Source organism: Phyllostomus discolor, chromosome 6 (assembly GCF_004126475.2).
Source record: "Phyllostomus discolor isolate MPI-MPIP mPhyDis1 chromosome 6, mPhyDis1.pri.v3, whole genome shotgun sequence".
NCBI classification, from domain to species: Eukaryota; Metazoa; Chordata; class Mammalia; order Chiroptera; family Phyllostomidae; genus Phyllostomus; species Phyllostomus discolor.
The window spans coordinates 63,784,770-63,807,392 of NC_040908.2; the positions used below are offsets into that span (position 1 = coordinate 63,784,770).

A 22,623-nucleotide genomic window follows, 5' to 3' on the forward strand; every position below is an offset into this window, starting at 1 on the left:
CAGAAAGGTCTTGGTAGGAGGTTAGTGTAGCTTCCACTTACTCCTCTGCTATCTTGAATCTCCCCTCTATTTATAATTTTTTAAGGAATCACCATACTGTTTTCTGTAGCATCTATACCAGCTTACCTTCCCATCAACAGTGCAGTGTTATAATTTCTCCACAGCCTCACCAGCACTGTGTGTGTATGTGTGTGTGAGGGGGTATCTCATAGTTTTGGTTTGCATTTCCCTAATGATTAGTGATGTTGAGCATCTTTTCATGTGTTTATTGACTGTTTGCACATCTTGTTTGGAGAATTGTCTGTTGAAGTCCTTTTCCCATTTTTGAATGGGGTGTTTTTTGTTGTTAAGTTTTAGGAGTTCTCTGTATATTCTGGATATTAATCACTTAGAATATATGTGATTTGCAAGTATTTTCTCCAATTCTGTGGGTTGCCTTTTTACTCTATTGATAGCATCTTTTCTTGCCCAAGATTTTAAAATTTTTATGAAGTTTAATTTATTTTTATTTTCTGTACCTTTGGTGTCATATTCAAGAAATTACTGCCAAATCCAATGTTGTGAAGCTTTTATCCTATGTTTTGTTTTTTGTTTTGTTTCTGAAAAATTTTTTCCACTACCATTCATTTTTTTTCCATTACCCCATTCCCCCTGAAATCACCACACTGTTGTCCACATCTGAGTCCTTTTTCCTTTTTGTTCAATCCCTCCACCCCCTAACCTCCCCACCTCCACTTAGCCTATGTTTTCTTATAAGGGTCATAGAGCTCTAGCTCTAATGTTTAGATCTTTGATTCATTTTGTGTTAATTTTGTACATGTTGTGAGGTAAGGGTCCAGCTTCATTCCTTTGCTTGTGGATATCCAGTTTTCCCAGCACCATCTGTGGAAAGGTGTCCTTTCCCCGTTAAAGGATCTTGGCTCCTTGTTGAAAATCATTTGACCAAATATGTGAGTGTTTATTTCTGGGCTCTGTATTCCATTCCATTCGTCTTTGTTCTTTTCCAAATGTGTTCTGGCTAATCAGGGCCACTTGAGATTTTGTATGAATTTTGGGATGGAGTTCTCCCCTCTGGATTTTGATAGGGATTATGTTGAAACTGTAGGTCACTTTCTGTAGTGTTGACATCATAACAGAATTAAGCCTTCTGATTCATGAACAAGGGCTTGTCTTTCATTTATTTATGTCTTTAAATTCCTGTAGCATTGTTTTGTAGTTTTCATGGTACAGTCTTTCTCCCTCTTGGCTAAGTTAATTCCTAAGTATTTGAATTCTTTTGCGATATAGTAAATAGAATTATTTTCTTAATTTCCCTTTCAGATTATTTATTGTTAGTGTATAGAAATGTAACAGATTTTTGTTTGTTGACTGTGTATCCCATTACTTTGCTAAATTTGTTTATTGGTTTTATCAGTTTTTTTGTGGAATCTTTAAGTTTTCTACATGTGAGATCATTGGATGGCTGTTTTCTTAACATGATATGTTATACTTAGAAAGTCAGCATCATACTTAATCAGCAAACAGTACAGGCATTTCCACTAGAAGAGTCCATTGGGACTGTCTAGTTTCTAAAAGTTGAAGAGAGTTCTCCTTTGGAAACATCTACATTGGGTACCAATTGCATTTAAGAATACCCTTAATGAAGCAGTAACAAGTATGCATGCTCTTAAACCTCAATTCTTGAATGCCCATCTTTCAGTATTATGTCTAGCAGAATAGGAAGATGTACCAAATATTTTTACACGCTAAGTGGTATTCTAAATACAAACACTTGTGCTATCATCTGAGTTCAAGCTGAATTAGCTGCATTTTTCTTTTTATGAATACTCTTTACTTTAAAAGAACAACTGCGGGGCCAACTGGTTTCTTCAGATGTGCAGATTTGGCAGGCACTTTTCCACAAGTGAATGGAGTGACTTTGTCACTTCAAGGAAAACAACTGAAAATATTTGTTTTCAATTATAAAACTCTGGCATTTGAGCATAGGACAATTTTGGAATATTTTATGTGCCTCTATGAGCTTGAAAGCTTTCCTGTACGTAAAGATTTTTTTTGATGCGGTTGGTTGATGATGTTAAAGAATGTGATTTTTAAAATACTGTATCATAGAACATTTGAAAAATCTGCACAGATTATTAAGCTAACATTTTCCAAATAAACAATGCCTGACACTACTACAGAATTATGCATGGGTGAAACAGCTGCCCAGCATGCAATACGGACTAATGGGTTTTCACGCAACAACGAAGAAAGTTTTCTGATGTGGTTTCAGATTTTGCATTATAACTGGAAATTTGTTTGCATTTACTTTTTTCTTTTTTTACAGAAAACCTTATTTAAAAAGTTTTTTCTAGTACTTTATTCTTTTTCATTAAATTTATTGGGGTGGCAGTGGTTAATAAATTATATAGGTTTCAGGTGTACAATTCTTAATACCAACCTGATCTATACTTCACATTGTGTGTTTACCACCCTAAGTCAGATCTCCTTCTATCACCATTTGATCTCTGCATTTGCTTTTAATGTTCATTTGCCCATTACATTATTTTTAGCTTTTCTGATTTTTAGGCTTATTTCTTATATGGAGCATACAGCTGGGTTCTGCTTGTGAGCCAAACCAAAAATTCTTTTCTTCTTTTCATAAGTAAATTAACCCATTCACATTTATTTAAATGACTGAACATTTGTGTTAGTTTCTGTCATTTTATATTATAGTCAATATGTGTTTTGCATATGCATGTTTTCCTTCTCCATGTTTTTTCTTTCTTTAATAAATACTACTTCCTTCAACTCATTTTTATTCTTCTTTCCCACTTTAGTCCAATAACCCTTACTAAGTTTCCATTCAAATCTTTCTTATAACACAGCCTTCATTTTTTATATGATTGTTTTCCTCTTATTTCTGAGGCCAGTCCACTCTTGTTTCATTACTTCTGATTTTTTGTTCAGTTATGCCCTTAGTTTTTGAATTTCAATTCAAGTTGCTTTTTCAGATTCCCAAACAGGGATATTTAATTCAGTTTGGATTTTTGTGTTACAGTTTTCTTCTGCTGTACGTTTTTCAGGCGGAGGGAAGGGGGTGGCTATGTTGGTTAATTTTCACCAGCTGAGGTGTTTTTGTTTTCTGTTTTCTTCTGTAGCTTTGTATAGATGAAGAGTGCTCATGCATACATTCGGGACTGTTCAAGACTGGTGATTTGGAGTGGTTTACTGGATTCCTCATTTAAAGCACCTTCTCGTAACATTATGGTGACATGCTGCTTCTTTAATGGATGGCGCCCTCGGAGGGACAGAATCCAGTGTATAAGTGAAAGGGTTGTCTTCACCCAGCCGTTCTGCTGTCGGAGCGGGAGAGGAGACAGATGACATGGCTGCTCGCTGCTGGGTAAATGTTGTGGGTAGGAAAGTGCAGAAGTCTATTTGATTCGTCTAGTTTTCCCAATAAAATAGGAAGCAGCGTCAGGCTGAGTGAGGATGGTTGAAGAGGTGCAAGACTGAAGAGAGAAAACTTGGGTTTCTCTTGGATAGAACACAGATGTACAGTTAGAAGTTTTCGTGTCATTGAATATGTGTACGGTATTTTTTAATGGTTGCTCACAGTTCTATTTTATGACTTAAATTGTGGTTCTGTGATTTTTTTTAAACAAGTTTTCTGTTGTTAGACATTTGTTTCCAGTTTCTTATTACTCAAAATAAAAATGGTACAAAGACTCTTACTATATCCTTCCAAAACTTGGAGTTCTTAACTTTTTTGTTAAGATATAAGAATGGTTATCATTTTCATTGGTTCAGAAATTGTGGTCAGATTATACACTTATATAAAATGTAAGTTTTGGTATTGTGATGATGCCTGTGACATGGTACTGAAATACAGAATTGTCAAAACACAAATAATGAGATTCTAAACAGGCACTTTTATATAGTGGTGTGGTGATTATTAGAAAAATACTATGAAACAAACTGTCACTATTATATTGTTTTATTGCTGGGAAAAATAGTAACATCACTAAATTGCTGAATAGAGTACACCAAAAAATGAGTCCAAGTTACTTGGTTGCAACCTAATCCACTAAAGCAAGAGAAGAAATGAAGAGGCAAATGTGTCAGTAAAATCTCTTAAATTGTGTTCAGTCAAGTTAAAAGAGACACACTCTCGTAAATATGTCCCGTGCACCTAAAGCCGCCATTAGGCTGTGTCCCTTGATTGTTACAGCAGCTTCCAACAGATGTGCTTCCATTTTCAACTTCATCTTCCCTAGTCCACTTTCCTTTCCTTAGTCAGAGCAGATTTTCCGGTGTGCTGCTTCACCTGTGCCCCTACTGTGTGATAATACCCTGAATCAGGATCTGTTTGTCTGCCTGGTGTTAAGTTCTTCTCTGGTCTCCCCTTCTCAGCCAGCCAGGATTTAGTGCCTGCTGCCTTTGGCTCCTCTCTGCCCGCCATGGTTTCCTCCTGTGATCTAAATCCCATTGACCCCTGCAGCTCCAAGCAGGTGTGCGTGTAATGGAACCACAGTTGGTTCAAGAACCTGGGGCAGGGGAAATATCAGTAAGAAAGTTGTAAAGAAAACTGTAATGGATGTACATGTATGTGACCAGCGTGGTCATCATGGTTGTATTAAATTTGTCTGATTCTTTTTGGAGCCAAAACAAAAAGGATGAAGAGGTAATCTGTTTGCCTCTTATTATCAGAAAGGTACGATGCAAAACCTCTCTTAATAATAATTTCATAAAACAGTTCTTATGTAGGTCTTCATTATGTAAATCACTGAATAGAATGGACAGAGTTCTCACTTCTAAGATTCTGCGCAACAGGTTTCATGTAAGTTTTTTTGTGGTCAGTTACTAAGAGCCACGTGACAGCAAACTCAAATTCTGTCAGTTTGTAAGATAAGTATGTATAGCCTTTTGGTGTTTTGACTTGATCCAGGTGAACTTAACGGAATCCAGACCCAGGGCTGTTAAGTGACTTGTCCCCTCTCTTCATGGATTTCCTGACTTTCCGCACAGTTGTCTCAGTTCACTGGCTAGTTTCTGATAATCATGACCTTTGGGGCCAGGGAGGGGAGGGTTACAGTTACTGATTTCTTCCAAGGTCACTTGTACAGGTCAAAATACTGTGGTTTGGTGATCCGGCTTAAATAACGGGGCTTGTATTTCCGGTTAGAAGCACCAACCCCATATTGGGGGTTAGTGAGGTCAGGGTCTCTCAGCGGAAGCACTTGTGGAACAAATGCTAGGATCATGTACATAAAATCCTTCTGAATACTTACCACAGTTCTATCACTGGGGTTATGGTAGCAAAATCAGTTGTTACTGTTGACCAGTGAGGAAACCATGTGTGTAAGAAGGTCTCCTTCTCACGTCCCTAGGTGTGTACCAACGCGTTATCTGTACTCCTCTTCTAACAACCCCATCCGTGCTGAGATGTCCTTCCCTCTATGGTATTGTCAGTGCTTTGTGGATGGTAAGCCCTGGCCCCAACCCTTAGTGGTGTGTCAGCAAGGGTCTAAAGTTGTGGCTCTCAACTTTGGCTTCACATTGGGGTCACCTAGGAACCCTTGTAAAAGATACTGCTGTCTGGGGCCCACTCCCAGAAATTCTGACTTGGGGGCAGGGCTGGGGTGTGGACATGAGGTTTTCAGTAGCTTCCGGGTGATTCCAAAGCACTGCCAAAGTTGAAAACCACTGGTCTCAACAAATATTGGAAGTGCCACTCTTTTTGCAGCAGTTGGTTTAGGCTTGAAATAGGAATGCATGTCCTCTAGTACACTTCTGGAAAAGTGATCATCGCTTAAGATACACAGGAAGAGGCTAGACATTGCCGTGTCTGAATGTGACGCCCAGAACGGATGCAGCTGCCTAATGACTTCAAGGGGAGCTAGCAGACCAGCTGAAGATGACAGAGGAAAGTTAAGAAGAAGCTGGGTCCTTGATACCTGAGCCATGGAATATACCAGCCTTAGGAGACAGCCAACCTTCAGCATGCATGTTATACCACATGAAATTTTATATACACATAAAATATATATATTTTTTTTACTGTTCAATCCCTTTTGACTTGGGTCCTCTTACCTGCAGCCAAAGGCAAGATAATAAATGTGAGCCAGGAATCAAACCTACATTCATCTGTCCAAGTCCACATTTCTGCCCCTGACCCCTCTGCACCGAAGGCTTTGTTCAGTCTTGACTCCTGTTGGCAGCTCGCAGTGAGAAGCCGGTGTAAGAAAGGAGGGAACATGATAGCGGCAAGGAGTAGGCCTGTGAGAGGGTTAGGATGAAAGGGGAGAACGTACTTGCTTAGTAGGGAGGGATGAGCCGCCCAGCTCACCTCAGGATGCTGTTGGTTGATTCCTGTGAGATTTGCAACACCACATTATTTAAAAATGTGGAAAACTAAACTGGGCTGTGTCATTAATTCTGGGGTACACATTGTTACAGCTAACATCACTGTGATTGGATTGTCTTTTACAGTTGATAGAATGTCACATTTTAATTGGCAGTTTACTTGTATTGGCACATAAAAACGGTGGGTCTTATTTAGTGACACATGATTTGAATATAATTTTAAACTGAAGTTTATATGCATATAGTCAAAAGTTTACTGTGAAAGAAAATTTGTTACAAAATTTATTTTGGATTAATAAAATTTAAAAACAAAAAGGTTCGTTATGAAAAAGAATGGTTTGTGTTTCTTCCCCATCCCCTGTCCACTCTGTGGGAGGCAGAATAGTAAGACGGCTCCCAGGACCCCGCACCCTGGTGTACTCGAACCCTCCCTCTGAGTCGTCGTCACTGCGAGTGCTGGGTTTCTTAGGATTGATTTACGATACACATCAAAGATGAAGCAGTTTTACTTTTGCATAATTAAGGTCTCAAGTCACTTGGTTTTGAGTTAATCGAAAGGGAGATGTTCCTGGGTGGGTCTCAACTAATCACATGAACCCTTAAAAGACACTGGGCTCTTCCTGAGGTCAGAAGTGAGACGCAGCAGGGGGGTTTTCCTGCCAGCCTTGAAGAGGTTGCCCTGCTGTGAGAGGGCCATGGGAACTCCAGTCTTACAGCCACGGGTTGCTGAGTTCTGCCAATGAACCCTGAATGAACTTGGCAGAGGTGTTCCAGGCTCATTTTGTATGTTCCCACTTCAGTCCTCAAATCAGCCCTTTCTCAAAGGAGCCCCAAATTTTTTTCATTGCTCCTGAGTCTGGTCAGATGATGGCTTGAGAATATAGCTTCTCAGTGAGCTGTTACATAGATCAAAAGCAATGGTTCGGGGGCCTCTTGAGCTCCAGGTCTTTCCACTCACTGGTGACTCTCAGGTGCTAGTTGTTACAGTTACTGTAGCTGTGGGCTGGGGAGGGGAGAGAGGTCCAGGCAGGTCTTTGTACCAGCCATTTACCAAGGTTCAGCTGTTTGTCCTCAGTAAATTCTCTTTGAATCCATCTCTTTGAACTTAATTTCCAGAATTCTGGAAAAAAAAATGGCTTCAGACTGTTTTTGCCAGAGTTCTCCCACGACGTTTGTGAAGTGGATTTTCAGAACTCCTCAGTCACTTTTCCAGAGGTGGAAGCCTTGCCCACTCTTCAGTGTTGTTTGACATCACAGCACCTTCCTTCTGCAGCTTCTGTCTGCACGTGAGTAACAGTTGTTCGTGACTGGTAGGAAGACTGATGCGTGCCATCTTCAAGTCCTTTTCTTCCAGAGTGCCCCTTGCCTGCCCGGCTGTCCAGGGACTCATCCTCCTGGCAAGAGGCTCCTCGTTCCAGAGTATTCAGGATGTTCACTCAGCTCCAAAATTTTAAACTACTTTTTTAAGGGGTTCTACAGAAGTGGCTTTATTTATCATTCATGTAATTATTAAGTATGAGTTTTGTATTCCAACTGTACTAAAAAATACTTCAAATTTATTTGCCTGGATATGTTGCTTGGCAGGTATATCTGTTACATAATAATATAAACTGGACTTTAATCTTGGACTTCCTGAACAAATTTGTGATTCAGCCCCACATCTGCTGACAAACCAGCTCTTTTCAGCTTTCCGTGTGCCCACAGACTGCAAGCCAACTTAAACTTCCTCCTGTAGCTGAACTCAGTTAGGTAAACCCGGAATCAACAGAAGTGCCCCTTATTTCAGCCAAATGCACATAAAACAGCCATTTCAGTCCATGAAGAAGGAAAACCCGGTCCCAGTGAATTCCTGATTGTCCCAGGGGCTGAATGCCTGTCCTTGTGCTGCTGTGAAGGGTGCTGTGTTCTCAGGAGCTGGGGAGGTGATGTGGGCCGAGTTCCTCCTGCCCAGGCCCTGCTGCTCCCGCTCCTGGCTGCCAGCAGTTCTGCAGGTTGTGTGTTCTTTGGGACGCACCCTACAGCTAGATTTGTACCAGGAAAAGGCAAGAGGGAAAAAACGACTTTGACTTTTTCAATGGGATGTACAGGATCTTCCATCTGGGGGCCAAAAGGCAAGGCAAGGAAGGGCAAATGTGAGGAATGGGAAGACCTTGGAGAGTCGGCCAGGAAGACACTGCTGGTGCCCTGTGAAATCTCAGTGAGAACACAGTGGCTGTGAGGGGGATGTGGTGTGGGGCTGCATGCAGGACCACGAACGGGCCTCCTGGGCCCACCCACGACTTAGCAGGGGCTGTGGTCCAGAACCCTGCAGGCCCATCACAGGACTGGAAAATGGGCGTTCAGGGTAGCAGGGACCTGCATCCGTCTCACGTTGGCCTTTCTCTTCCTTGAAGGCTTCACCCCCATGTCCTCTGCTGTCGAGGCAGCTGTATACACTGAACACCAGGCAAGGCACCCTCTCCCTCCCCTCTTCTGGGCTTGGCAGCTCTCACAGCCTTGTTTTAAATTGCCTTCCCTGATGGTCTGGAGCAGCACGGGGGCATTCTGTCTTGTTCAAGGCCATGTCCCTGCGAGGATCAGGCACATGAAAAGCCCTCATTCAATAGTCATTAAATCATTAAGGTATTAAACATCGAAAGGGAACTGCTGTTGGCCACCAACCATAAGAAAAACAGCGGACTTCTAGGTGAAAGAATGAAAAGGATTATTTTAATGTTTAAGGTTCGCAGTGGTAGTGGCAAACCAAGAAACAACACTGATGGGAGTGGTGTGTCCAAGTAATTCAAGAACTCCCCAGACAAGGGCAAAAACAAAGGAGAGGAGATAAGAGAATTGAGAGAGGAGAATGTGAGTAATCAGCAGGTGGGTTCCTGATGCTTCCTTCTACGTGACATTCAAATGCATGTGTGAGGTGCCTTCCAGGGCTTAGCACAGTTCCTGCTGAGCAAACCCTCCTTCTTTCTCATTTGCAGATGTGGGACTCTTAACCAGCTGGTGGTCACCAGCTACCTAGTACGCACCTCACGGTCACACCCGTGGGTCCAGGGACCGTGGTAGAGACCACTGGTTGCTTGAGCTGGGAGTTGAGGCCCATCTCTCAAAGACCACCTGGACCCCACTTACAGCCAACAAAGTCAGGTTTATCAGTTGCTGCAGCAAGAGAAAGGTGGCATTTCAGGGGACCATGACATCTCAGCAGGAGGGTCTTAGGGAAAGATAATTATGGAGATTTTGCGATCAGAGGAAGTCCTCAGACGGTCTTCCCTGGCAGGGGTGGGTCTGGTGTGTCAGGTAGAGAGTTACTGGCAGAGTGAGTGGTCTTGTCTTTCTGAGGAGCCGGTGTCAGGTGTTTATGTTCAGCCAGGGTGATGCGGGTGCTCCAGAGTGTGTAGTTCACAGGTTGTGTGAGTCCTGAGGCAGCCTCTGAAAAGCTGGACCCAAAGGGTGAGGGGAAGGCAGCTGGGGAGGGTGCACCGGCCCCTGCAGAGCCTGAGGGAGAGCAGCTCTCATTCTGTCTCCAATCCTCTAGGCTAGTCCTCCCCTACCCCCAGAGTCAACGAACCTCTTTATGAAACATGCTGACTGATGCTTTGTTTCAGCTTTTATTGCTGAAAAAAAATAGAGTTATATCATTACTTGCTATAAAATTAGACAACTTCTCTTTCAAGAAAAAGAAAAATGGACACCATGTTTGAAAAGCAGCCTCCGGTATGTTCCCGGTATGACCTGCACTCACGGCAAGGTGGCCTTCTCTGTGATCTGGGATTACTGAGGAGGACAGCCGGGCGGGGCAGCGGGCTTTCCAGGAGAAGTGTGTGCTTGGTAGGTGGTGATTGTCCATGTTCCCCGGGGACAGAGATGACTGACGCTCAACAGATGTTCTGGAAGGGAGACTGGGGTACAAGGTGTCTGAACTTCCTATGGCTGCTGTAACAGGACCTTAGCCTGGGAGCCTGACAACAACAAATGTGTCCTTTCGCCGTCTGGGGGCCAGAAGTCTGAGGTCAAGGTATAGGCAGGGCCAAGTTCCCTCTGAAGGCTCCAGGGGAGGGTCTCTCCTGCCTCTTCCAGCTTCTGGTGGTTGCTGGCAATCCTTGGCATATCTTGGCTCTGACGGTGTTAACTCCAGTCTCTGCCTTCACCTTCTGCCTGTATATGTGTCTGTATCTCTGGTTTTCTTTCTTTTTTTTTTTTTTAAGATTTTATTTATTTATTTATTTATTTATTTTTAGAGAGGGAAGGGAGGGAGAAGGAGAGAGAGAGAAACATGAATGTGTGGTTGCTGGGGGCCGTGGCCTGCAACCCAGGCATGTGCCCTGACTGGGAATCGAACCTGCAATGCTTTGGTTCGCAGGCCGTGCTCAATCCACTGAGCTACGGCAGCCAGGGCTCTGTTTGGTTTTCTTATAAGGTTACCAGTTGTTGGATTAAGGCCCATCCTAATCTAGGATGATGTCATTTTAACTTAATTAATTATATATGCAAAAACCTCTTTCCAAGCAAGGTCCCAGTCACAGATACCACGTATTAGGACTTGAACATACCTTTTTGGAGGACACAGTTCAGCCAACAACTCAAGGCTTATTCTGCTCCCAAGGTAAGAGGTTAGGACAGAGGCTGGGTTTGCCTTCAGGACCTAAAACTCTTCCACGTCACTGGGAAGTCAGCCTCGACCTTGAGACACACCATTCTAGGCTGGCTTGGCAGTTGCAAGCATTAGTTGTGTGTGCGGTTTTCTTGTGTGTTTTTCATAAATCTGGTGTAAGGAACTGAGTTCATTCTACTCCTCAGACCATAGTTTGATATCACCATTAATGGTGAGGGAGTCTCTCTTTTATTCTCTTTTTGTCCTGTGTCACTCAGGAGAGCTGTGCTGGAATAACAGACAATCCTAAAATCTGATGGCCTGACACAACGAAGGATGGGTTTTTGCACATTCTGCTCACAGCGTGGTCAGCAGCTCACGATATCACTGGGGAACCTGAGCTGACAAGGCAGCCTCACCTGAGCAGGGCCAGCTGCCACTCGAGGGGGAGAGGATGCTGGGGGCCCCACTGTCACAGCCGGATAGTGCAGCAGATCCTCAGTGTCATTTGATTATGGCATTGATGAGGTGCTATAGGGACTTAACCCCGTTTATATCAGTTAGCCTGTTGTAAAACTGGTTTTGTTATATGTTGTTTCACTTAAAATTGTAGGACACACAGCGATTTGGCCCTGGGAGACTTGCACCCCTTCCTAGTCAGGACCTGGCCCACCAGGCCCAGACATTGGGCACAGAAGTGCCAGCCTACCGCAGGCCCAAAGTGGGGACAGTGGGAGGCATTTGGCCAAATGCACTAACATCTGCCACGAAACCATCTGTTTTTTTTGTAGCTTCTCTGTCCATGGTTTCTGCGAAGATTTTGCATATGTACGAGGCCCTCACTCCTGTTTTCTTCACACTCATCTTTTTTTTTTTAATTTTTAAAATACCTGTATTGATTTCAGAGAGAGAGAGAGAGAGAAACATTGATTCGAGAGAGAAACATTGATTGGTTGCCTCCCATACTCACCCTGACTGGGGAGTGAACCTGCAACCCTGGCAGGTGCCCTGATGGAGAATCAAACCCCCTACCTTTCAGTATATGGGACAACACTCCAACCAACTGGGCCACACCACCAAGGGCATACCCGTCTTTCTAATATTCCCTTCCCCAACCCATTGTCTCAGGACCCTGCTCTTGACAAACTAAATTAAAGCCAGCTTATTGGTGGCAGTGATGGGTGGCCACTCTCAACACATTCACATTGGTCTCATTAGTCGTCAGTCCACAGACGAGTACTGAGCACCCAGCAGGGTTGGCAGGGGCTGGGGCGGCATCAGCCAAGATACAGACAAGAGGCCTGTGCTTGTGGAGCTGGGGTTCTAGCCTGGGAGACCAGGATGCTCTGGGCTTCCAATGACAAGATTCCAACTCAGACCCACTTACACCATTACCACGCCATTGCATGGAACAGTTCAGAGGCAGGAAAGTTCCGGGCAGATATCAGCTGGGACCCCAGCCCCATTTCCCTCAGCTCTGCCTTTCACCAGGAGGCATGTTCTTTCTAAGAACTAGCTTCTCTCATTGTGGAAAAAAAAATGGCCTCCAGCATATTTCTTCTCATTTAGTGGAGAAGAGGCCTTTTCACCCACGTAGGAAAAGAGCCCTTCCCTTCACGCTGCCTGGGACAGTCCCTGGACACGTGGACACATCACAGCCCCTGGAGAATGCCATGCATGGCTGCCTCGGACACTCACTGGCCCATGATGATTCACTGTGGTTGCCTTGAAGCCTAAGTGGTGAGGGTGGTGGTCACTTTCTCTGAGACACAGGCTGGAATGAGGAATGTGTCGGTTTGCCGGGGCTGCCATGATAAAGCACCAAACCTGTGTTTTCTCACAATTCTGGACACTAGAAATCTGAGGTCAAGGTGTTAGTCGGCAAGGTTGATTTCTTCTGAGGCCTCTCTCCCTGGCTTGCAGATGGCTGCCCTATCCCCGCTGGTCTTCCATGTGAAGACATGGTCTTCCTCTGTGTGTGTCTGCATCCTCATCTCTCTTTATAAAGATACCACTCATATGGGATATGGACCCGCCCTGATGGCCTCACTTTAACCTTATGTCTTTAAAGACCCCATCTCCAAGTACAGTCACATTCTGAGGCCCTGGGGGTCAGGACTTCAACATACGAATTTGGGGTGGGACACAGTTCAGCCCATGACAAGGAGGAAAGGGGATCTGAGCAAAATGGGCTTCTTCATGGAGAAGAAGAAAGGGGGGCTGGATCCTGGGTGGGGAACCAATAGCATCTGTGCTTTGGGGAGAGACAGAAAACACCAGGTAAAGAAACACATTCATTCCAGATAGTGAAAGGTGTTTTTGAAGAAAATGCAACAGGGTACGGGGATTGGGGAGACTGCAGAGGGGAGAGCAGCACTGGCAAGGGTGGCTGGGACAGCCTGAGAAGGGGAGCTCTGAGCCACCCCAAGTGAAGAGCTGAGCAAGGCGGGAATGAGCTTGGCTGCGTCAAGGGGCAGGAAGGAGGCTGGCGCATGTGGATGCAGGAGTGTCTTCAGTGTGGGCCAGATCACTCAGGGCTCTGGGAGGCGGGGCTGTGCTCTAAGATCCAGCTGCCTTTGGGAAACAGCGTGTGCTCCGCAGAAACCCATCTGTCCCATGGGCAGGCTCCAGCACTGGCGTGAGACAGACGTCCAGCTTTCAGGGCCCAGCCTCAGCCCCACCTGGCACGCCCTGCTGGCTGAAGGCAGGAATGGAGGTGTGGTGCTTGCAGGGCTCGGTCAGGGTGAGGAACACTTCCAGGGAAGGGACCTGATGGCTGCGTGGGGAGGACAAGTGGGCTGAAGTAGCAGAGGTCTTTAACGCCCATCTGACCACTGAGCCAGCTGCAAAAGGAAGGCAGGCAGACGGCGGTACAGTGCCCCAGCGTAAGTGAGCAAGGTGTTTGCCATGAGCCTGCTTGTCCCTTGAAAGTAGATCTAAAGAGCTTCCTGGAGATAAAGGACTGGATTGCAAAAGTCTAACTTTTCCTTTAAAGGTGGTCAGATTCAGAAAATTCTTCCAAGTCATACTGTCTGGTCTGCAAGTCAGCTGACATTTCTGTGGCTTGCCAATGCTGGTCTGGTTGGAAATCCTCCTTGCCCCTGAGTGTGGCCTGCATCTCCCACCAGAGTTCCTCATGTAATCAGAACATTTCAAGTGCCAACTTCTTTATGACCTGGTCCCGACCCTGCCAGTGGTTTCTTTCCCCGACTTCTGACCCTGGCATGTTTACAGCGCCATTGGGCTTTGAACTACTTTTACCGTAGTCAAAGGTATCCTCTTGAGGGAGAGGTGGGACCTCTCCCAATGTGAGTATAAACCCTGTCTCTAGCAGGGATCGTCTGCCTGAGCAGAACACCTATAACAGCTTGCGCATGAAGGAGAGGACATGGAGTTTCTGGTAAACCCGCAGGAAGCCAGGTTTCATAAGACCCCACACAGAAGACGAGGAGCAGCAGTTTAAAACATGGCCCTAAACCCTTTGAAACAGCTCAGTTCAACTCACCCCAACGCAGCAAGGACTCACTGGTCCACGTCCACTTCCCTTAACTCAGTGTTGTTTGTGACTCCTTCAACCAACAGTGTATGGCACAGGTGACCCTAGGTGACTTCTGAGGGGTCATGAAGGCCACGTAGCTTCTACCTTGTTTTCTGGACACTCACACTAGGAACCCTGAGTTACCATGTCAGGAGTCCTACCCTTCTGAGGCCACCATACTCTGAGGAAGCTAATCCACGTGAAGAGTCCAAGGAAAGCTGTCTGCCTGTCGGTCCTGCCTGCAAGGTTGCCCCGCCCAGGCCAGCATGACCCTCCAGGTGACTCGGCCCCTGCTGGAGTGTGCCAGGCTGAGGGGGGTACGGATGTCGTTGAGCAAATGTGGACCATCTCCCTGTGCTCCATTGAGTTCCTGTCCCATAGAATCTAAGAGCATGATGAAAATAACTGTTTTAAGCTGCTAAATTTGGGAATATTGTATAACAGCACTAATAGCCAAAACAAAAAAATATATAGGCTTTGTCCCTGCAGGTCCCCCCAGGGCCTTCTGTTCCCTCGCTTTCCAAGTCAGCATCACTGTTGTCTCCATGATGCTGCCTTTGTGCCCACGAGCCCAGTGGGTCGGCCCAGGCCTCCTTTTATCACTGCTGCATTCACTCACTCAAAATTCTGAGTCACAGTCCAAACCGCAGGGGCTGGATCTAACTGCCACTACACTCAATGACAGTGTTCGCAGCATCTAGGCCACATGGGCGGCTGAGCCGCACGCATTCCTCAGGTGCGGGCCACCCTCACTTGCTGCTTTCACTTTCACGGTACCATACCTCCCTCCCCGGGATCACAGCCTTCCCTCGTTACGTGTGCATGATCGTCTCAAGTGCCAAAATGTCGGCCCTGCAAAGTCAGCATCCCTGTCCTCCTGGCCATCCACTAGATCCTAAGCAACTAAAACAGTTCCTGGAGTGTGGGAGTCATTCAGGAATTTTTATGCAGCTTAGAAAAACCTACAGATTTTCAAATGTACAAGGTAAAAGTTGCAAAAGTCTACCTTCCGCCTGCACACTGTGAGCTTGGTAAGAGCCGAGGTGGATGTTGGTGGGATAGGACCACCGAGTCTGATATTACGTCTCCTCCAGGCACATGCCCAGGTTCCCACAGACCATCAAGTTTACTGTGACTTTGCAGTGATATATTGCTTTAAACTTAATATCCTTTTTGTTTGCTAGTATGGGAGGTACTACACTTTATAAATAAGATGATTTTTAAAAAGTTATCCAAAGACCCAGCTACCTTTCCATCACTGAGGAGCCAGTGATCCAGTTGGCTCGTCTCCTCTCTTCCGGTGGCTGCCGACGGCTACCACAGTTCCAGTGTGAGTGGACAGGTAGCTGCGGAACAGCCCTCCACTCCGGCCTCTCTGTTCTCTGGGGCGGCGGGCAGGTGCAATGTGCGGATGTGAGAACCAGGGACACCCCCGGCCCTTCTTTGACTCAGGAATATGACTCATATATTGTTGGGGAGAGAAAGCAGTAGAATCCCTACAGAGGAACAACTGGCCCCACAGAGATGCAAAGGCAAAAATACAAAAAGACAAATGCATATTGCTGCAGTATTTTTAATATGAAAGGACTGGAAACAACCCAAATGTCAATCAACAGTTACTGGTTAGATAAACACTAGTATATCCTTATAACAGAACAATTTGTAGGAGAATGTTCTGTCTGAATCTGTGGAGTGATGTCCAATATATTGTTAAGGAAGAAATACAAGATTGAGGAAAGTATAAAATAGCATGCTATCTTTTTCCATTTGTTTATATCTTTTAAATGAAAGGGCAAAATGGAAAAAAGATCAATTATCCATGGCAGGATAAGGTAATAAGATGGAGGGAATACAGAATACAGACTCTCTGAATACAGTTCATTTTGTGAATTTGGCTTTGGAACCATGTAGTTTACTTTTTAAAAAAAGTCGTTTATTTTAAAAAATTAAAATAAAAAGCAGTCCCTAAGAATTTAAAGCAACACCAAGTGACTAACCCTAACCATAGTTCAAGTTTAGGGTAAAACCACAGAGGGAGGAACTGTTCCAAGTTCATTTAAAACAGTCATCTGAGCATCCCTAAAGGTACAGACCCTAAGGGTGGAAAGAACTGCAGGAGAAAACTGTAACTGTTTTCAGTAATTACTTTTGTGATGATTTTGGCATTGTTCTTCTGAGGATTTAAGACAACATGTAATTACTTTGGTGGTTTTGAGAAGGCGGTTTTCCAGATGAGAGAAAGAAGAGCAGGTATAAGGTCAATGAGGTTATATTAAAAACCCTGCACTTCTGAGTTGAATTCAAAATACCAACATAAACTCATGTGGTGTTTTTTTCTTTAAAAAACAACAAAAGCTAACAGTACATATTTCCTAGTTCTGTCTGCTAAAATCAAGAAACAAAGACCAAACCACTACCACACAGCACTGCTAGCACCTAGATTTTATCTACAATTATCACTCTCTACTGAAAGGAACCAGGGTCCCTGGGAAAGTGGATGACGTCGTGGCTGGGCCACAGAATACACAAGGTGACTACGAAACCATCAAAGACCCCCAGGGTCATGTCAAAAGGAATCAGCCAACTCGAAGCAGTTTCCGAGGGCCACAGAGGGCATAACCTGAGCAACAGGAAGAACAGTAACTGCGATGGATGGAAACATGCATCCACTGTGTTCTAACCATGAGTTCATCATGTACTCAGCAAACAAAACAACTGTGTCCACCCTGTCTACCCTGGACCTCACAAAAGAGTGAAAGTCAAGGACTTACATTGCCTTTCCTACACACATGAAAGCTCAAGATAACCGACTAGCTGGTGAAAAGAGGTTTCTCTTTGCAGAGTATGCCAGCTAGTAAACAAAAAAGAAACAGCAGCACTAGAATATTATTTGCAGCCCCTAAAGGAGTCTTGGTTCTATCAATACACATCAGAGGCTGCTAACATCAGAAAAGCAGAGTCAACAAGAGATTCTATGGCTCCCACCTGAAGCACCTATTACTACCAAGAAGGTAGTCTTGCAAAACTAAACCTAAGTGGCCCCTGATTAAATCTCTAGACATAAATATTGATATATGAGAAACAGAGGGGATGGAGGAACATGTCAAAAGACTTAACAGAGAAGCACTCAGGAAAACCCAGACTGTGAGAAATTCTACAGGACAAATGACCCAGTACTATCTTCCAACACGCCTCCAGGTTCTACAAACATAACTAAGATGTGAGATCCATTGTACAGATGACAGGAGACTTAAGAGGCATATCAACAAATTACAAATAATGGACCCAATTCAAACAAACAGGAAAAATATTTGGAGGTATAAAGGTATCACTAATTTTTTAGGTATGATTGGTATTGAGATTGTACTTTCTGAAAGTATTTGTGGTTTAGAGAAACATGTTTAAAATATGTACAGATGTAATGATATGATTGATGTCCAGGGTCTGCTTCAAAACTGTCACGGTGGGGTGAGGGGTGGGGCAAGAAGAGAGACGGAACAAGACCAAGGCTGGTGATTCAGACATGAGCTCGTTACACTAGTCTCTCTGCTTTTGAATGTGTTTGCAACTGTGCGTGATAAAAAGCTTTAAAACCCTGCTGCCAAGCATCATGAAACTATGTTTCCTGGACATGGGTGAAAATTACTAGCTGTAACTGTTAGAGACTCTGAGCTGGCACAGGTTGGAGCTATAAAAAGACAAAGGAGAATTATTTTCCACAGGGAAATGAGGTGAGAGAGAAGAGAGAACACAAGATTACCCAAGACTGGCCCAGGCGTGAACCACAGGCGGGGCCCAGGCACCCGCATTCTACGTGGTGCTGTGATGGCGAATCTCAGTGACGCAAACTTCTGCTTTAGACTGGGCCTGTGGGGCATCCAAGTCACCGTACACCAGTGTAGGTGGGACACCTGATCTGGGGGCCCTCTGCACGCCTCACCGGGGAGGTGAGAGGCTCGTGTCTGGGAGCCACCCCTGCCCCCAGCAAGGAGAAAGCACACGCCGCTGTGCTTCTTCCTTCTCAGAACGTGGCCAGGCCCTTGGACTCTCACAGCTGGTGCTCTGTATGGGGGACTGGGTGGCCTGCAGGCTTCTGATCCGTCACCCAGCATTTGGAAACATAGGCTGTGGCCTACAGTTTTCATAGTCTCGCAACAACCTGGACAAGCAGATTTTCAAGCCCTGGCTCTGTTGCTGAAGAGATGGCAGCCAAGCCCATGGGAGAAGGAGAAAAACATCAAAGACAACTTTTGAGTGCGTCTCACTCTTCATCTGACAAAATAAGACAAGGATAGCGCCCCACAAACATCCTGATGTGGGCTTGACCACCAACCTGGCAGCGCATGCCCTCTGGCTCCATGTCATAGCAAGGCAAATACAAAGAGTTTTAAAGTAACACATCTGGGGTGAAATCTTACCTAGATTAATATGTATTTGGACACTGAAACTTCCTCACACCTCAGCCAACTTCTAAGTTTTAACCCGAATGGTGTCTCCCACCCCACCCCACCCGGACCCGCCCCATGCCCAGCCCTAGCTGGTCCCTGGAGGGCATCTCCCCTGGCTCATCCTCCAGAAGTAAAAGGCCTGGGGTCAAGCGCAATTCAAGCATCTTCTTAAACTCCTCAGGGCCAGGAGATGTCTTATCAATCTGTCATTTGGTCAGGCCAGATTTCCACTGGGGGAGCAATCCCACGTTCACCTGTGTTCTTTCTCCGTCATTTATCTTAGTGGGTGCAGCCTCGACGGGAAGAGAACAAGGTGCCCCCTTCCACAAGGAATGGGCCAGCTCATGTTCAGGGACAGGCAAGGTGGGCAGGGAGAAGCAATAAGCTTTATTAATTCAGTTAGAATACCAGCTATGTTTTGAGATACGATTCTTAAAAAGAATTAATTCAGACAGAATCTATTCTTTAATGTTGGTATCTTGTTCTAGAAGAATCTGTGTGGGGTGCCAGGCCCTGCATCCCTCTCTGGCTGGCAAGCATGTCACAGAGGGGACACAGATCAGAGCAGAATTCTGGGTGGTGGCCAAGGACCCACCCCAGTGCCGTGCGCACAGGGCATGCACGGTGTGACGCTCAGCATGACCGTGACAGTGCAGGGCTGACGAGCCCCCCTCTCCCGCTAATTCAAACTCACAGAGGCACTCACACAGCACTTTCAAAAGCTGCCCATTCCCCTGGAAAAGAGACTTTGAAAAGTTAGTACATAATTAAAGGAAACAACTTTAAAGCAGGAAACAGAAGTGACAGCAGCAGCCCAGGTGTTGTGACGGCCCTTCTGTGCGCTGTGGCCAGAGCACAGCGCTGCCCTGGACCCCTGGGTGAACGAGCAGCCGGGCAGCCAGGCAGGGAGGGGTGTCTCATAGTCAGCGCCCACGGCTGAGCCTTCGGGGGAGAGACATGAGCCCTGATCGCCACACTCCATACTCACGCACCCTTAGAAGTCATATGGGGACACAAAGATGGTGACCTTGGACACGTGGTTGGCCTGGAAGGAGCGGTCCAGGTATTCTGACATGTCAACGTCCACCTCCAGTGTCTGTGGCCCCTCCAGGGTCTGGACCAGGATCAGCTCCCCCGTCTGGCGATCTGCACGCTGCATCACGAAGTGGCCGCGGCTGTTCCCACCCACGATGCCGAACCGAAGGCTGTTGGGCCCAGGTCGGCCGGGCACCGAGGCCATGGCCATGCGAAAGAGTGTGATGGGCGTTGTCAGGTTGGAGGGCAGAGACAGGTAGTGGAAGGAGATGGTCTTGGGCAGGTGGCGGCAGGGTCTGCTGTCCATGGGGCAGGGGTTTCGTTCACACTGACTGGGTCAGGGAGGTAAGACATAAGCAGTCAGCCTTGGGGAGGCGCAGAGGGCTGCCCTGACCTGGCTTGTCCCTGCTTGCCCTCTTATGGACACCCCCAGAGTGACCTTTCCCAGCCACTGGTCCCTCAACACAGGTGCCCAGAGCTACAAGCAAGTGAGTGTGGCTGGTGTCCAGGTGGCCAAGGAAGAAGCATTCCCCCAACCCTCATGTGTGTGTATTTGCACGTTTCCGTGTGAATGTGCATGTATGCTATCACTATAGCTTTTACAGAAGAATAATGCCACGGAAGGTTAAATAGCATTGGCAATGCTGGTATTCAAGCAGGCACCCTTCTGCACATGCTGAGACCTCTAGCAGGCAACTGGCAACATCCTGCATTGCAGCACTCCACAGGTGGTGAACGCCCGTCTGCCTTAACCATCTGGGTCGGGGTCATGAGGAAGGGCTTCTGACGTTGCCCACACAAACACTGATGCAGATAAGCTAACTTAGTGAATCACAACATGGTAATTAATGCAGGTCCAGCATCACATCTGGCTGTTAATTAAGGATGGCCCCAAGGCTATGACATGTAGGCCCCTCTTCACTCAGTGGCTCCTGAGGTCTTCCCTCTCACTAATAGCTGCTACTCTCAGGGCACTGCTTTTCTCACTGCTTCCACTCTGCTGTGGCCACCCTCACCCCAAAACATCCAGGTGTCTGAGCTTGGGAAGTCGATTCATTCTAAAGACGAAGCTAGAGCTCTTGTGATCTTTTTCAGAAGAAACTGCATGTACTTTGTCATAGTTGTAGTTTTTCTCCCTTAAAGGCCTGGCTCTCACCTTTTGAAAAGAAAGAGCTCCATTAAGTGCTGAGGTTCCTAGAAGCCAAACCTTCTAGCGCCAGTGGAAAAGCCAGGTGATACAATGTTACAAAGTGTGCAGGGTGTGCTGTGTGAGCACAGGAAGGCGATCCTCCCCCATCGGGGTGATGTGCACCTGCCTCCTGGCCACATCACTCAGCAGTCTTCCCTCCCTGGAGTGCGGCACTGTGGGGCTGAGTGCCACCACCCCCCGTGTCAGCAGGCAGCACTGGAAAGTTACTGCTGTCGGGACAAACTGGGTCCCGATTGCACAGAACACCAATGCAGGTCATGTAACCACTAAAGGGAACCCAGACTCCCAGCTCCTCGCTTTTCCTCTTTTCTCAGATGTAAATGCACCTTCTCGCAAGAACCTTTGGAAAATGCAGCCCCACCACCCTGGGATACTCACAAGGGAGATGTCTTCACATAGCTCACATTGCCACTGCTCTCGGGGCACTCAGGACTGACGCACTGGAAGCCTCCCCCAGTGTTGATGCACGTGGTTCCCCGGGGACACAGGTGCTGTGGGCTCACACACTCATCAACATCTGAAATATGGGCACCCAGTGAGGGTGAAGTCCCCTCCGTCACTGACGGGGCCACTGGAACGTGGTGTCCCACATGTGGTGAGCTTTCCCAACATTCACACTGTTTCTTAGAGCGGGGAACTCTCCCCTCCGATCCTGTCCTCCCTCCTGGGTATGAGAGCTTATAGAGGGGCTGGGCAGCACAAGAGTGCTCCTGCCAGATGTGCCTCCTCCTCAGCCAAGGGGCCTGAGTCTCCCCTCCATGGCTGGTATCATGCCCTTAATGATCAAGTTGCTAAAAGCTTCTTACTCAGCCTCACCCCACACCCAATGCAGATGGTGTCACTCTTTTGTATGAGTTCCTGCTCCCTTCAAAGGTGAGCTTTCCCACTGCAGGAAGGACAGATGGATGGATAAGAGCTGGATGGATGGATGGATGGATGGATGGATGAAAGAGATAGATTGATGAGAGAGATGGATGGATGGGTGCTTGGATGAGAGAGATGGATGACGATGGATGGGTTGGTGTGTGAATAGATGAATGCATGCGTGGATGGGTAGATGGATGGAAAAGATGGGTGGGCGGATGGACAGATGGACAGACAAATGAATGAGAAAGATGGAATGACAGATGTATGGATGGATGATTGCTATCTGATACCTTCTCCTGCTCCAGTCCCAAGCTACCCATTCCTCTGAGTCCTGCAGTGGAACCTCAATAGGGTGTCACTGGGGAGCCGCCTCCTCATTCCCACAGCCTATGGAGGAGCCCTCTGCCCTCTCTCCCTCCCTCTCCCCCAGCAGCTCAAAGCTCTCTTCTGTGTCCTGTCTCCATGGGTGACAGCGGAGGACACAGGTCTGTCCCTCCTCTAATGTGAGGGAGGCCTGGGGCAGCAGACCCAGTCTTCTGGAACCCAGAGACCCTGTATGACATTGGGGTTCCAGGGCAGATACCCAGGGGGA

General features: G+C 46.4%; 2 protein-coding genes across 9 annotated transcripts in view; one reads left to right on the forward strand and one right to left on the reverse strand.

The window, feature by feature from the left end:
• Nucleotides 1-6,651, forward strand: part of ZC3H8 (zinc finger CCCH-type containing 8) — a 30,977-nt gene extending 24,326 nt beyond the window's left edge. For 6 of the 7 annotated variants that reach the window (XR_004903757.1, XM_028517360.2, XM_036028276.1 and 3 more), the window contains one exon: nucleotides 3,141-5,908. The gene's annotated coding sequence lies outside the window, so the exon portion shown is untranslated. Of the gene's footprint in view, nucleotides 1-3,140; nucleotides 5,909-6,081 lie in introns of those variants that run through there. The other variant, XM_036028273.1, reaches the window with a different exon arrangement.
• A 12,938-nt stretch (nucleotides 6,652-19,589) lies between these two features.
• Nucleotides 19,590-22,623, reverse strand: part of FBLN7 (fibulin 7) — a 32,272-nt gene continuing 29,238 nt past the window's right edge. For both annotated transcript variants that reach the window (XM_036028279.1, XM_036028278.1), the window contains 2 exons: nucleotides 21,543-21,681; nucleotides 19,590-20,286 (listed from right to left, as the gene is read on the reverse strand). In XM_036028279.1, coding sequence (XP_035884172.1) covers nucleotides 19,914-20,286; nucleotides 21,543-21,681 — 512 coding nt within the window. In that variant the 3' untranslated portion in view covers nucleotides 19,590-19,913. The remainder of the gene's footprint in view (nucleotides 20,287-21,542; nucleotides 21,682-22,623) is intronic.